Below are 13,610 nucleotides of genomic sequence, written 5' to 3' on the forward strand. Positions count from 1 at the left end.
AATGTGAATTTCGTAGAAAGTGCTGTCAATTATTTTTAAAGAAATATTTATAAAGAAAGCAGAAAAAAGAGAAAGCAACGTTTGGCCATAACTTTAATCTACAAAATGAAAAAAGCACTGATTTACTTTAAGAAATAATAGGAGTCACTGTTATGAAAACTGTTAGTTAAAGCTTTCTGGTTTTGAAAGTGCTCTCTTAATATTCTGCCCTGTCTTATTCCCTTTGTTTTAAAAGGCAAATGAAATATACATACCCCCATAATGATTTTATTATAAGATACTAATGAGGAATACAATAATATAGTCATACTTAAAGTTTATTGCCTTAAATAATTAATTATGCTTATTGTTATTAAAGTTTGAATTTTATTTTGTATCATCTTTGTATGCATATCTGAGAGGCTTTTATATTTCTTGTAACTATTTTTACTTATACTGATGTTATAAACTGCTCTAAATATTAGGCATACATAAGTTTATAAAAGTGAGATGTCAGGTTACTTAGTTTTACCCTTCCAGTTTGTATTTTAGGGGACTCGATAAGAAAATACGAGATTGCTCACATAGAGGCATCTGGGAGACCACTGAACCCGATGCTCAAAAAAATCCTGGTGAGCACATTCCATCAACTAAAGAACAAGTAGCCTGCAGTGCTGGTACCTATCAATTATTCACTACGTTGTATGAATTACTCTCACTAGGCAGTCACAACGTTTGCCTTCCACCATCTTAGCTTAATTTCTGGGTAATTATTGGTTAGGAAAAAAGAGGAGCAAGTTGGAAGGGTTGGGGAGAGGAAGACCATGCTTAAGAGCATGAATTCCTTCAAGAATGGAGCTTGAAGCAGGCAGAGGTCTAGAGGTCTGCAGGGACTGGAGGACAGCATGAGGGGTGAGGCCCTGAAACCAGAGCAGCTTGTCTGACATGACCACCATAGAAACCGTCTGCTACGTGGCTCCTGAGTTAGTGTCTGAGCAAACATTTTCATGCAGAAGAATGACTTAAAACATCCAGGAGATGTTAAACAGAAATGCCATTATTTCAGGAGTCTACAGATATTTTTTTCAAGACCATGGACAGAACATACCCGATGGGAGATAATAGTAATTGTTCATCATTGCATTTATTTTAACATTCTGAACCCTGCATGTAAAAGTGCCCTGGAAAAAATAGCAGTGGTTGATATTACTTTTCATCACCATCATATACCTTTTACTTTTTATTTAGTTAACAGATACTTAGCTTAATAAAATACAAAAGTCGGTTATGAGCAGAGACAGATGTAGGAGACATGTCAAAGTAGTCATTTATTTTGTCATCAAAGCTAAAACCAAACTAAAACAAAGAAACAAATAAAATTTTATATATTGGATTGACACTTTATTTTATTTTTTATACTATCCCCAAATCCTGAAGACCTGTATATACATTAGGCGCATGTATGTCTTAGGTCATTAGCAGTGAATCTGTTCTTTCAGAAAGTGTCCTTGAATTATACATTTAAAACCAGCTCAAAGGCAATGAAAACATAGCCATTTTTTATTAGTTGACTTGTTTACTCAACAAACACATTCTGAATACCTACTATGTGCCACTCGGTTAGGTTATGACAGTACAATGACAAGTAATACACTCACTGAGCTATCATTTATAGCAGACAGGGTAGATGTGATAAATGCAGAAGTTTTCTAAAGTGAGCTACTGAACATCCTTCTTCCTGGCATTTTCTAACCCAAGTGTTCACTAAAGGAGAATTACCAAGGCCTTGGAGGAGGTTTAGTCATTAGCCAGGATTCTTCTGAGTAACAGAATGGAAAGGACTTGCCCCATCAAAACATTTTGTCTTCGCCTGGCTGGGCGTGGCTCTGCGGTTGAGCATCGAACTAGGATCCAGAAGATTGCAGTTTGGTTCTCTGTCCGGGCACATGCCCGGTTTCAGGCTCAATCCCCAGTAGGGGGCATGCAGGACGCAGCCGATCAGTGATGACTCTCATCATTGATGTTTTCTGTCTCTCTCTCTTCCTCTCTCTGAAATCAATGAAAATATATTTAAAAAAAAAATTGCCTTTATTTTCTGCCCTACATGGATGGACTTGACAGTATTTCTGACTGTTGTTGTTGCTGGTGGTGATGATAGTGGTGGGAATGATGGAAAGAGATTTCTGTACAGTATTTATTTTAACCAACCCCAGAGGTGTTCCCCAGAAGCCATGTGATTAGCAGACGTGGAGGTGAGAGTTGGCCTGTGGTGGTTTCTGAGAATCTTCTGCATTGCCTTTCTAGTGCTTCCTTAAGACTCGTTTACATTTAAGAGTCTTACAACTAATCAATCCATGGAAAGAGACAAGACGCTAAAATAAAAAAGACTAACATTGAAAGGTTGCAGGGCTTACAGGCTACTGTATAGAGGCCTTTGGCTTATATTACTCTAATTCCTTCACAGTAGCAAATAAAGGGCTCTTACTGCTTAGGGTGAGTTTCCTTCTGACCTCACTTCAGTGGAGGGATTCTCTTCTCCATGAGGGCCCTCTCTCCAACCTGAAGGTGCCACCTCTGCAGGAAGATAGTGCTTCTTTGTCTCAACTGGACACTGTCATTCTGAAGACCTCTGGGTGTATGACATTTGGTTCATTAAGACGGAGCCTCTCCCAGGTGTGAGCTCTTCTGTTTTTGCTTTGTTTTCCAGTGCTGGATCAGAAACGATAGAAGCCATAGAACGTCCTGAGTGTGACCCAGAGCTACAGATAGTAGGCCTGGAACTAAATACCAGGAGTGGGGACTTATATCCTGGGCAGAAAATGTTATATTAGCAGTTTAGCTCAGCTAAGATAGGATTATCACTGTGCCTGTCAGCTCACAGCCACATTCTACATTTTCACAAATTTTTGTTTAAAATAAGAGCAACATGGTACAGATCAATGAGAACATAGCAGAATCCTGTGGGTGTGGTCAAGCAAGGGTAATATGAGTGGTTAATGAAGGTCTCAGGCAAAAGAAGCCAGAGAAGCCAAAGGAATTTCACCAAGAGAATGTGCGATACAACAGTAAGAGTGGGAGGTACTGAGTCAGCATTGAAGGGGAAAGGCTTTCAGAAGGGAGGTGTGAGTAATCTTCAAGATGGGGCTGCAGACGAACCCACATGGGGTGAGCAAATAGAGCATAGATCTTCAGAGGAGAAAAGTCAAGAAATTCAGAAACTTGTTGTGTATTGTAATTTTAATGTCACTTACATCCTTAAGTCTAAAGTGTTTGCCTAAGAGTGTGATAGCTGGAGCGCTTCCCCAAGTTGACTATAAACATTATGGAGTGTAGGTTTTACTGAGAAAAATGTGTCGAACAATATCAATGTTTTACCCACAGCTCCAGAAAAAACGTGTCCACAAGCACAATTCGATCCTTGAATTGGCAGTACAAGTGAAATGGATCATTTTCTGTATCACAGAGTCCTCTGATTTAGTTTTTTGGAAACTTGGTAGTCCTGCTAAGTAGAAGGCGAGGACTTCCCCACAGCTGTTGTGCACACGCAGTTGCAGTGGCTCCCATTCATTAGGATTTTAGCTCTGCAGGCAGCCATTGGGGCAGATGATAGGAACAGGGGACCGACTTTGGGAAACAGGTGGTAGGAATGGATGCCCTTAAGGAAATGGTGGCATTTCTACAAGGATTCCCCAAAGTCTGGTGAATGATTACAGTGAGGTTGAATACTTTTCATTCTGTATTGTTATGGATCGAATTGTGTCCCCCTAAATTCTTTTTTTTTTTTTTTTTAATATATCTTTATTGATTTCAGAGAGAGGGAAGGAGAGGGAGAGACAGAGATAGAAACATCAATGATGAGAGAGTCATTAATCAAGCCCACAACCTGGGCATGTGCCCTGACCGGGAATCAAACCCTGATCGCCTGGATCCTAGGTCGACGCTCAACCGCTGAGCCACGCCGGGCCGGGCCCCCTAAATTCTTATGTCAAAATCCTAAACCCTAATATAAAAGAATGTAACCTTATTTAGAAATACAGTTGTTGCAGATGGAATTAGTTAAGATGTGACCATAATGGCATAGGGTGGACCCCTAATGCAACAAGACGTGTCCTTCATAAGGGGAAATTTGGCACAGACACGCACAGGGAGAACGCATGTGAAGATGGTGACGATGAAGCCAGAGATTGGGGTGATGCTTCTACAAGCCATGGAAAACCAGATATTGCCAGCAAACCACCAGAAGCTGGGGGAGAGGCCTGGGACAGATCTCCATTCACAACCCTTAGAACGAGGAACCGATCTGCCAATACCTTGATCCCAGATTTCTGGTCTCCAGAACTGTGATGTCTCACAATACGTTTCTGTTGTTTCAGCCATTTAGTTTGTGGTACTAGGGAATGAATACATGTACTGTCTGTGTTTCTTGTCAGTCTCCTCTAGTTCCCTCTGCATTCACTGAGGTCAGGGACTGCATCTTGGTCATGTCTCAACCCTCAAAACTTAGCACACAGTGTCCAGAACACTTAGGAGGGCCCCTGAAATATTTATTGAATAAGTAAGTAAATATGTTGATTTGTACCAATAAACATTTGGATATCTCTCAACTAGGAAAACATATATCCTATTTTCCCAGTTCTGGCTTCCCTTGATTACGTCTTCTCCCCAGATCCACCACTGCACTTTGTTCAGGTATTTCTGTATTTAAAAATGTAAACATCATAACCTTCATAGTATCTACAGATAAGTGAAAATTTTATACCACTGTTCTAGCAAAGCTGAGAGGTGGGGGGGAAGCAATTTTTTTTTATTGAGTTTTCAAAGTACAGGGAAAGTCATATCTTATATGGTCACAGGTCTACACCAGCTTTTCTCTACTGTGTTTACTGCATGAGATTCCTATAACGAGAGTGCTAACTAGAGGCAGGCACTAGGCTCAAATCTGCTTTAAACACATTCCAGATTTATTCTACTAAATATGATAAGATAAAAATTTTCTTTAAGATTTCCTACTTGCTACGTAGCATTTAAGAAAAATTTACACAATCTAAAACAGTATCTTGAGAAACCTAAAACCAAGTGAAAAGAGTAGGAAGGAAAGAAAACATCTTCTGACCACAATGGTCACATGTTTGTTGTGTCTGTTGGATAGTGCAAGGAGCAAAATAGAACTTGCTTTTTCTTTCCCCTGACCTAGCAACCTCTGTTTCTAGGAATAAAAAAACAGAAGGGCTGTCTGCAGCTCAGAGAATTCTCACTTAACAATATCAGCTGGGTGGGGCCCAGAATCTGGCTCTGGTGTATAAAACTACACTTTTAGTTGTATAGGAGGACATTAGCACTTGCCTTTGCCAGTTTCAGACACATATATGTGGTATATACATAGATATTTAGCTTTCTAAGATATTTGTTGTCAGAAATGTCTTTTAAACCCTGGACTATAGGTGTATTCGTGTGTAATAACGATTCCATACACTTGAATTCATCTTACTATGTCCCATTTATTTATACATTTTTTTATTCTCTCACTCATTCATTCATTTTATTTCATTCATTGATTTATTTACTATCTAAGCATAAGAAACACTGAGAAATACACAAATCATACATGAGTACCTAAAAAACTTTTATCAAAGGGAACACGTGTGTAACCACCACCCATATCAAGATGTTGAACACCAGCACCCCAGAAGCCACCCTGTGTCCCTTCCGTGGCATTAACCCTTCAAAGACAACCACTGTTATGACTTCTGTTACTGCGGATTAATGCTGCCCATTCTTAAATTCTGCAGAAACGGAATCATGCGCCTTGTACTGTTAGTTTCTCCAGCTTCTTTTGCTCAGGTTGTGTCCTTGAGGTTCATCCATGCGGTTGCACATACCAGTACTTTGCTCTTCTTCACTGCTGTGTAGAATTCCATACTGTGCATTTTAAAATTTACTTTCCATCTTATTGCTGATGCATTTTAGGTTTATTTACAGTTTGAAGCTATTGAAAATAATGCATCTCTGAACATGCTTGTGTATGTGTTTGGTGCACATATATGTGCATGTCTGCCTAGGAGTAGAATTGCTGGGCTATAGGGTAAACATGTATGTTCAGCTTAGTAATACTGCCCACAAGTTTTCCAGAGTGGCTGGAAAATGTGCATTCCTGCCCACAGTGTTTGCATTCCAGTTACTCAGTATCTTCACCAAAGCTTTATGGTGTCAATATTTATTTAGCTATTCCGGGGGGTGTGAAATAATACATGTGGTTTCAATTTATATTTCCCTGATCACTAATGATGTTAAAAAATTTTATTTGCTTATTTGCCACTTGAGTAGCCTCTTTTATGAAGTGCTTGTTAAAGTCCTTTGCCATTTTAAAAACTTGGGTGGTCTCTCTTTTACTTTCTGATTTGTGGAAGGCTTTTAAAAATACAAGTCCTTTTTCATATATATATATATATATATATATATATATATATATATATATATACACTCACACACACATATATATCAAATATATTTTCTTTCTTTATGGCTTATCTTTACTCTTTGTGGTGTCTTTTGATCAAATGAAGTTCTACCTTTGGGGAAGCTCAGTTTATTAATCTGTTTCATTAGTCTTCATGCTTTCTTTTGCTCTTTTAGGAAATAATTACCTAGTCCCAGATCATGAAGATAATTTTTTTTTCTATGCTACATTCCAGAAGTTTTGTCATTTTACCTTTCACACTTATGATCCATTTGGTGGTGATTTTTATGTGTGGTATGAGGCACTAGTCAGAGATTTCTTTAGCCCAAAGAAGGGCGGTGGCAGGGGGACTGTATGATTGGTTCTGTGTCTGGACTCTGTTCTGCTCCATTGGTCTATTTACCCTTGCTCCCTTGTCACACTCTTAATTACTACAACTATAAATTACATCTCTATATCTGGGTAGTATAAGTCCTTCAACTTTATTCTTCAAGATTTTTTTTTACTCCTCTTGGCTGTTTGCATTTTCATTTAATTTTAGAATCAGCTTGCCAAATTTTATTCCCCCCCCCCAATTTAGTTCATTAATTGAAATAACATTGACTCTAATCATTTTAGAGCGAGTTCACATTTTGCAATTGCAATATTGTACCTTCCAGGAACATAGTACATTTCTCCATTCCTTCAGGGCTTCACTAATCTTAGTAAAGTTTTGTAGGTTTTCTCTGTGGTGGTCTTGCACTTCTTTCCTTAGCTTATTCCCAAGTATGTGCCTTCGTTTTAGTAGAGAACTGTTTTAGTTTGTACAGAAGCAAAATCTTCCTTTAGACTCACTCCCTCAAACAACATATCACAGAGAACTCATTTAGAACTAAAGAGGAAGGAAGCACCCTTGCACCTGAAGGAGGAGGTGTGGGATTGTTTCTGTTGGGTGGGGGTAGATGAGATGCAGTATGTCTTGTCCAGATGGAACCTTCGAAATATTCCTAAAAGCAGCAGATGTGTGTGGGAAGACTGGCAGAGTATATTGAGCAGCAGGCTGACTTACTGCCTTGGGTAATTTCATAGTTGAATGAAGACACCAGTGTGCATTGTAAGTATCTGAAGCATAGTCATTGATGGGAAACCAATGGCCATTCTAAACAAATAGATTACATCCTGGACCTACCTTCCTAAATCTTTGGACTTAGCTTCACCAGAGATGAAAAGTTTTAAAATTAATGATCACAATATTATCAAGGTGACTCAGTAAGGGACACATTTGTTGGATTTGCCATCAAGCATATTTCTCATTAAATTTTTAAAGATCTTCAAAATTTAGTAAATCATGCATGAGTCAGTGAGAGCATACTGTTTCAGAATTGAATTCTCTTGGAAATCCCTCTAATTACTCCTTTGTTTTTCTTCCCTTTCCCAGTCATGCTTTGGGAAAGAGTATTTCTTACTCGGGGACTTCAGTGTCTCAGCTGCAATTCACTTCTCACACTGACACCTGACTCCTAACGTCCATTGAAACTACTCTCATCATGAAGACACAAAGGCCTCCTCATTGTCAGATCGAGTGAAAGCACTTCTCCAACTTCTTTCAACATTTGAGGTTATGGGAATATTCCTTCTCCGAGGAACTATTCTTTCATGGCTTCCTTCCCAGTTACCGTCCTCTCCTGGGCTTCCTCCGGCCTCTCTGACACTCCTCTTCAGGCCAGTTTTCAGGTTCTTTATTCCATAAATGTTGGTGTCGCTCTGGACCAGCTTCACACTCATTGTCTTCTTCCTGCAAACTTGCATTCTGGTGGAACTTGTTCACTTCTGAGAGTTCATGACAAATCAGTATTCAGATGGTTTGGGAGGTTGTTTTCCTACCCTACAAACACATATGTCCAACTACGTGTTGGATTTCTCCATTTAAGTGCCCCAAAGGCACCTTGAATCTAATAGGACACAAGGAAACTTTTGATCATGCAGTGCATCTTGGTCTGTGGCACCCTTCTCAGTAGTCCTGATCATAGAAATGGTGATTAACTCTCTTTTCTCCTTAATCCTTCCCTATCCAGTGGTGGCTCCAGCCTTGGGCCTCCTCTCTACGTCCATTGCCTTTTTTTCTGTTTCCACATGTTCTCACACTTGGCCTTCTTACACGGTTTCCTCACTGGCCCCTCTGCCTTCAATATTGTCATGTTCTAATCTACGATCTATTCTCAAGATGAGCTTTCCAAATGTGCTACTCCTCTGTCTAAAACTATAATAGTTCTATTTTTTCTTTAGCATTTTTCCTTTTGCCTCCAACCCTTTATCATGGTTTTCTAAACCTAGTCATACTCAAGCCCCTCCCTGCTTCTTTAGCCTCATCTCTTGACAATACCCCTTTTCTGCCTGATGTCACTGGCCTCCTGAACTACCTACTGTCCCTTCTGTCACTCTGCATTCCCTTCAGAAGTGCTGCCGCCTTTGGCCAGAGCAGGCACCGCCCTCCTTGGCCATCCCCCTGCTCCTAGCGTCTGCCTCTTACCTTTCTCCAGAACTCAGCTACGGTAGGACCCCCTCTAGGGGAGACCTTTCCCCATCCTTCACCACCAGCCTAGACAGTATTAGTTTGCATTGTGAGTCGGTGTATTTTGATCACCCCAACCTGAACTTTTTGAAGACAAGGAGTCTTTCGTGTTTGTACCCTCCCTCGGTGTCTGCTTTTGTGAATGGGCACTGCGCTGGGCTCTGGGGATGCGACGATCATCATCTCTGCCCTCGGGGCTCTCGCAGTGCAGAAGGTGATACAGAAACATCAACAGATGATTACTGTGCAATTTGTTAGGTGCCACATTACAAGTATTTACAAAACATGAAAGAAGGAGCACCTGGCTCTGGGGCTGAGTGAGTTTTGTTTAAGTGTACACAAGGGATCTCTAGAGAAATGATGTGTGGAGAGATAACCCTCCAAGTAAAGATCATCTCCAGGAAAACTCCTGGCAACACACAGCCAATTTCACCACTTGCTCTCCAGAGATTATTCCCTTGGATCTCCAGATGCAAAGACCGTATGGGAGCTAAAATATTTACAAATCACACCTGAGCATACAAATAAACATTATGTGGTGTAGTTGGAGAGATCGATGCATTGAGCTGTTTTGGAGTTAGGGAGATAAATATGCATGAAGCTTAGTTGAGACTTGAAAGTCAGCAGCTTATTTTGTGTGCCTAGGAGGTCTCTGATAAAAACTCTAACCCTGCTTGAGACAAACGGGCACCCTGACTGTCAGTGTTCATTTGCCTTTATGGTGAAGGAGAAACTAAAACCTTGAAAGTTTTCTTATCTTTTTCAGATACAATGTTAGATCCCAGGAAACAGTACAGCAAAGCAGGATCTTCATATTCTGGTTCCCCTGGCTACATCCCAGGAGAGGACACTCTGTGGTTGAGAGCTATCCATAGCTGTTGTAGCAGGCTGGGAGATCATAGCCAGAGCCTTAGACAGGTTGAGGTGAACTGACACTGTAGCAGTCAGATAAGGCAGCCGAATTCGTCTAGACCAAGGTAACTTACAGGACTGTCTGTAGTAAGGACTCATCCCAGCGCCTATAGACCGTGACTGAAACTGAGCTTCAGGAAGTGTGGAAAGTCACTAAAATTCCATGCAAAATTAAGTATATGTGCATATGGAGAGAGAGGCCATAGTTTTCATCATATCCTTAAAGTTCTTGTAACTCAAAGAACCACTCTTCTACACTCTTTGGTTTATGTTCATCAGAGTTGTTCATCTGGTTGTCATTTATTGAAGATCTTGGTGCTGGGCATTTCGCTCACTGCTGATTCACTGATGTGTGTTGCAGCGACACATGGAATGAGTCAGATTCTAGTCAAGCTGAACTCAGAGCCAAGGTTCCAGGTGCTTCCACCTGTACTATCTCATTTCATGTCCACACTAAATCTATGTGGCAGATATTCTTATGACCATTCAAATATTCTTATGACCATTTGACAGAAGAGGAAACTGAAGCTCAGAGTGTAAGAAGCACTTTCCTAAGGGTGACTGAGCAGTCAAGCAGGGAAACTGGATCTAAGAATATAAAGATGACTGAAACCCTATGCTCTTCCTCACGAAGCTTATCATCTTTTAGGGCAGACAGACAGAAACAAACACCTAGATGCAGTGACATAAGTGCAAGGGTAGAGGAGCATAGGATGTAAAATCTTGGCAGCAAGATACATGTGGACAAGTCAGCTGCACTTTGTCAAAGAGAGAGTGAAGCTGGGTCTGAGGATGAATAGTGGACTACCTGAAGGGGAATTAGAAGAGCATGTGTCAGGTTGAGGTGAAAGCACTGCCAGACACGGACAAGTGAACTAGTCTTCTGTTTGTGAAAAAATGATAGTGGTTTGGAATGGTGAATAAACGAATATCAGAGCATAGAAGGAGATTCATGGGAGAACCAGGTTCTGCCCTATCTGATTCCACACTTACTGACATACCTACAATTTCCTTCCAAAAATTAGTCCAGGCTACAGGTAGCCACAATTTAAAATATATTTTTAGGTTATTTTTCCTCAAAGCTGTTTCAGAAGTTATGTCCCTCACACTGTGAGTCATCCCAGGCAGACCAAAATCAATAGATTTCTAAATATTTTAAATAGAAACTTCTAGGGACAGTGGCCGTCTTTCTAATTGACTTTATTTACATGTGTATATGCGCTTAATATATATAATTCAGTTTTTTATGTATAGATTGTGCATGAGTATGTGGGATTATCTGATTCTATAACATACTCAGTTAAGATCTGGTTTGGCCTTAATTCAGGTCAAGATCCTTTTTTTTCAGGTTTCAGATTAATCTAGCTCTTTAATGATTATGTTTGGCACTTAAGTCATTTCCTGCTAAAGTAAATTGTTACCACAAGTAAAAATTTAGTGGGATAAAAACATTTTACAATGTTAGAAAATCTTCAGAACAGATTTGTTATAAAAGGTACATCTTTTTTCAACAAGTGTTCATCACTGTACTGTGCTAAAATCTAGGTTTCACTAAGAAGTTGAAGCCTTCTCAGCACATTCACATCTGCAGCACAACATAGTCATTTAATAGTCTGCATTTCGACATTAGTAGTTTACTAAGTGCTTTGTGCATATTAGTTAATCAATAAGTATTTGTTAAATAAATCAATGGTGTGTTTAATACAGTGTTCAAAAAAATTCATGCTAATATTCATAGCTTAAAAATCTTTAGGCCTATAAAAGTGTTGAGTAGTTCATAGTGTCAGCGAAGCACAGTGAGAACCACCCAAAGGGGACTTTTCTGTTATTAGCAGATTAGGATGGAATCTCTGGGAAGGTCCTGCAGGCCTCTCACTGGGCTGTTGCTGGAACGTGGCGCGATTGCTCTCGTTTGTGAAGCCTCTCCAAGTGCCTTCTTTAGATGACTCTTCTTGTGACTTATGTATTGAAAGCGATTTATGTGATAATTGTACCGAGTTTTGCAGACAAGCTTTCCTTTCCAAAGCTGCTTATCTAAGTGCATTATTTCTGACTGAAGAGCTTATTTTTCTTTCTTTCTATCTGAATGGATTGCTTGCCAGTGGTGACTTATGGCTTACCTCATCGATTTTCAGTAATGAGATAGAGCAGAATGAGGTAAATGGCTGTGTACATGGGCAAGGATTCTAAATCACTTTCTGAAAACCGCGGGCTTGATAATGTAGTGAGTCCATCTCCTCAAAAATGTTTGTGGTGAAGATTCCTTGAAAATGCTTGGGCTCAAAGCACATCACTTAAATGACAGATTTAGAAAAATAGAGTTACAGTCATTACAGTGAGAGAATCGTATTGGCTTATTTGGCTAACTCTCTCCAAGGGGAGTAGAGGAAAATTCACCAGGCGATGCATCTGATGGGCATAGTCTCAGTGGATGAGGGAGGCAGAGAGAGCCTCTGGTACTTTTAAATGCATTGATTTCTCTATAGAGTAGCTGATCATAGCTGATCAAACATGTAACTGATCATGGCTTCCAGGCGGACTCTGTGGCTGTAGGACTGCTAGGGATGTTCAGATGTCTCAGGCAAGCAAGGCACTGGAAACAAATGCAAAGGAATCCTTGCGGAATTCATTCATCTGATTTCATACTGAGTCACTGTCCCATGGTGCCGAAATACTTCTGGCATTCGCTCTTGATCTTGATAATAAGGAGAAGGAATTATGCGCCATTAAAAAGTAAGATATGTGTGGAACGGAGAGGGAATGCCTTGAAGACTGTGTTTAATGGCACTGTTATTGTATGATTTTTGGATCTTTTTCACATATTATTATTTAACTCCTTCAGTCAAATTCACTCTTCACTGAGCACAGATACTGCAATAGATTGGTTTCTGGCAAGAACTGCATTGAAAGATTTATGAACTAAAGACAAAATAATGTTTTTGGTCTACAATAGGTGAGATACAGGAAGGCCTCGAGCTCATACCATTTCTCCAAATGTGTTATTCAGCCTTCTGCCTAGGAAAGATTACACACACACACACACACACACACACACACACACACACACACCACCCATCCACACTCACAAATACCATGTATGTCATATATGTGTGTCATATCTATCTATCTAAAGCATATATCAGATCTATCTATCTATCTATCTAGTATTCTATTCTTTCCTGAATTACATATACATTTATTAAAGGTTACACAATATGTTCTCTAATTATAAAAGAGTTCAGGTAGACTTTTATTTCTTCTTTATCATCTTCCCTTAACTTAACCGTCACCCTCACATAGAGGACTCCTCTGGGACTTCCCTTGTGACACTGTAAACCTCCCTGCCTTCTTCCCATCTGTTCTCTCCACAGTTTCCCTTCATTCCATGATCTTCATCACTCTGGTTTCATTGTTGCCCCTCAGAGTTCCATCGTCTTGTTTCTTCTCTGTACCGTGTCTAAAAGTAACTCTAAAATAAGCAAAATCTTCAAACAGACATTACGGTACTCCTTATGTTCATTTTATGAAAATACAATATAAGCAAAACGTGGTACACCATAGTATAAGTCATTGGAAATCTTGCTTCCCAGGGTCAAGATAGCTGCACTCTGCTCTTTAAAAATTCATATAAATAAATGATTCAATTTCTCACTTAATATGCTGCTTTTCCACTTTGGTGCATTCTTGGTTCTTGCCTGAGTTTGGCCAATT

General features: G+C 39.8%; 1 protein-coding gene across 5 annotated transcripts in view; it reads left to right on the forward strand.

Annotated features, from left to right (window-relative positions):
• Positions 1-13,610, forward strand: part of AIG1 (androgen induced 1) — a 163,647-nt gene that overhangs the window by 15,007 nt on the left and 135,030 nt on the right. Inside the window, exon 2 of one of the 5 annotated variants that reach the window (XM_081140361.1) lies at positions 520-606. The exons of 3 other annotated variants lie outside the window; for them this stretch is intronic. In XM_081140361.1, the coding sequence (XP_080996487.1) occupies positions 520-531 (12 nt within the window). In that variant the 3' untranslated portion in view covers positions 532-606. Of the gene's footprint in view, positions 1-519; positions 612-13,610 lie in introns of those variants that run through there. One more of the 5 variants, XM_081140358.1, reaches the window with a different exon arrangement.

Source organism: Miniopterus schreibersii, assembly GCF_964146895.1.
Source record: "Miniopterus schreibersii genome assembly, chromosome: 6".
Lineage (NCBI taxonomy): Eukaryota > Metazoa > Chordata > Mammalia > Chiroptera > Miniopteridae > Miniopterus > Miniopterus schreibersii.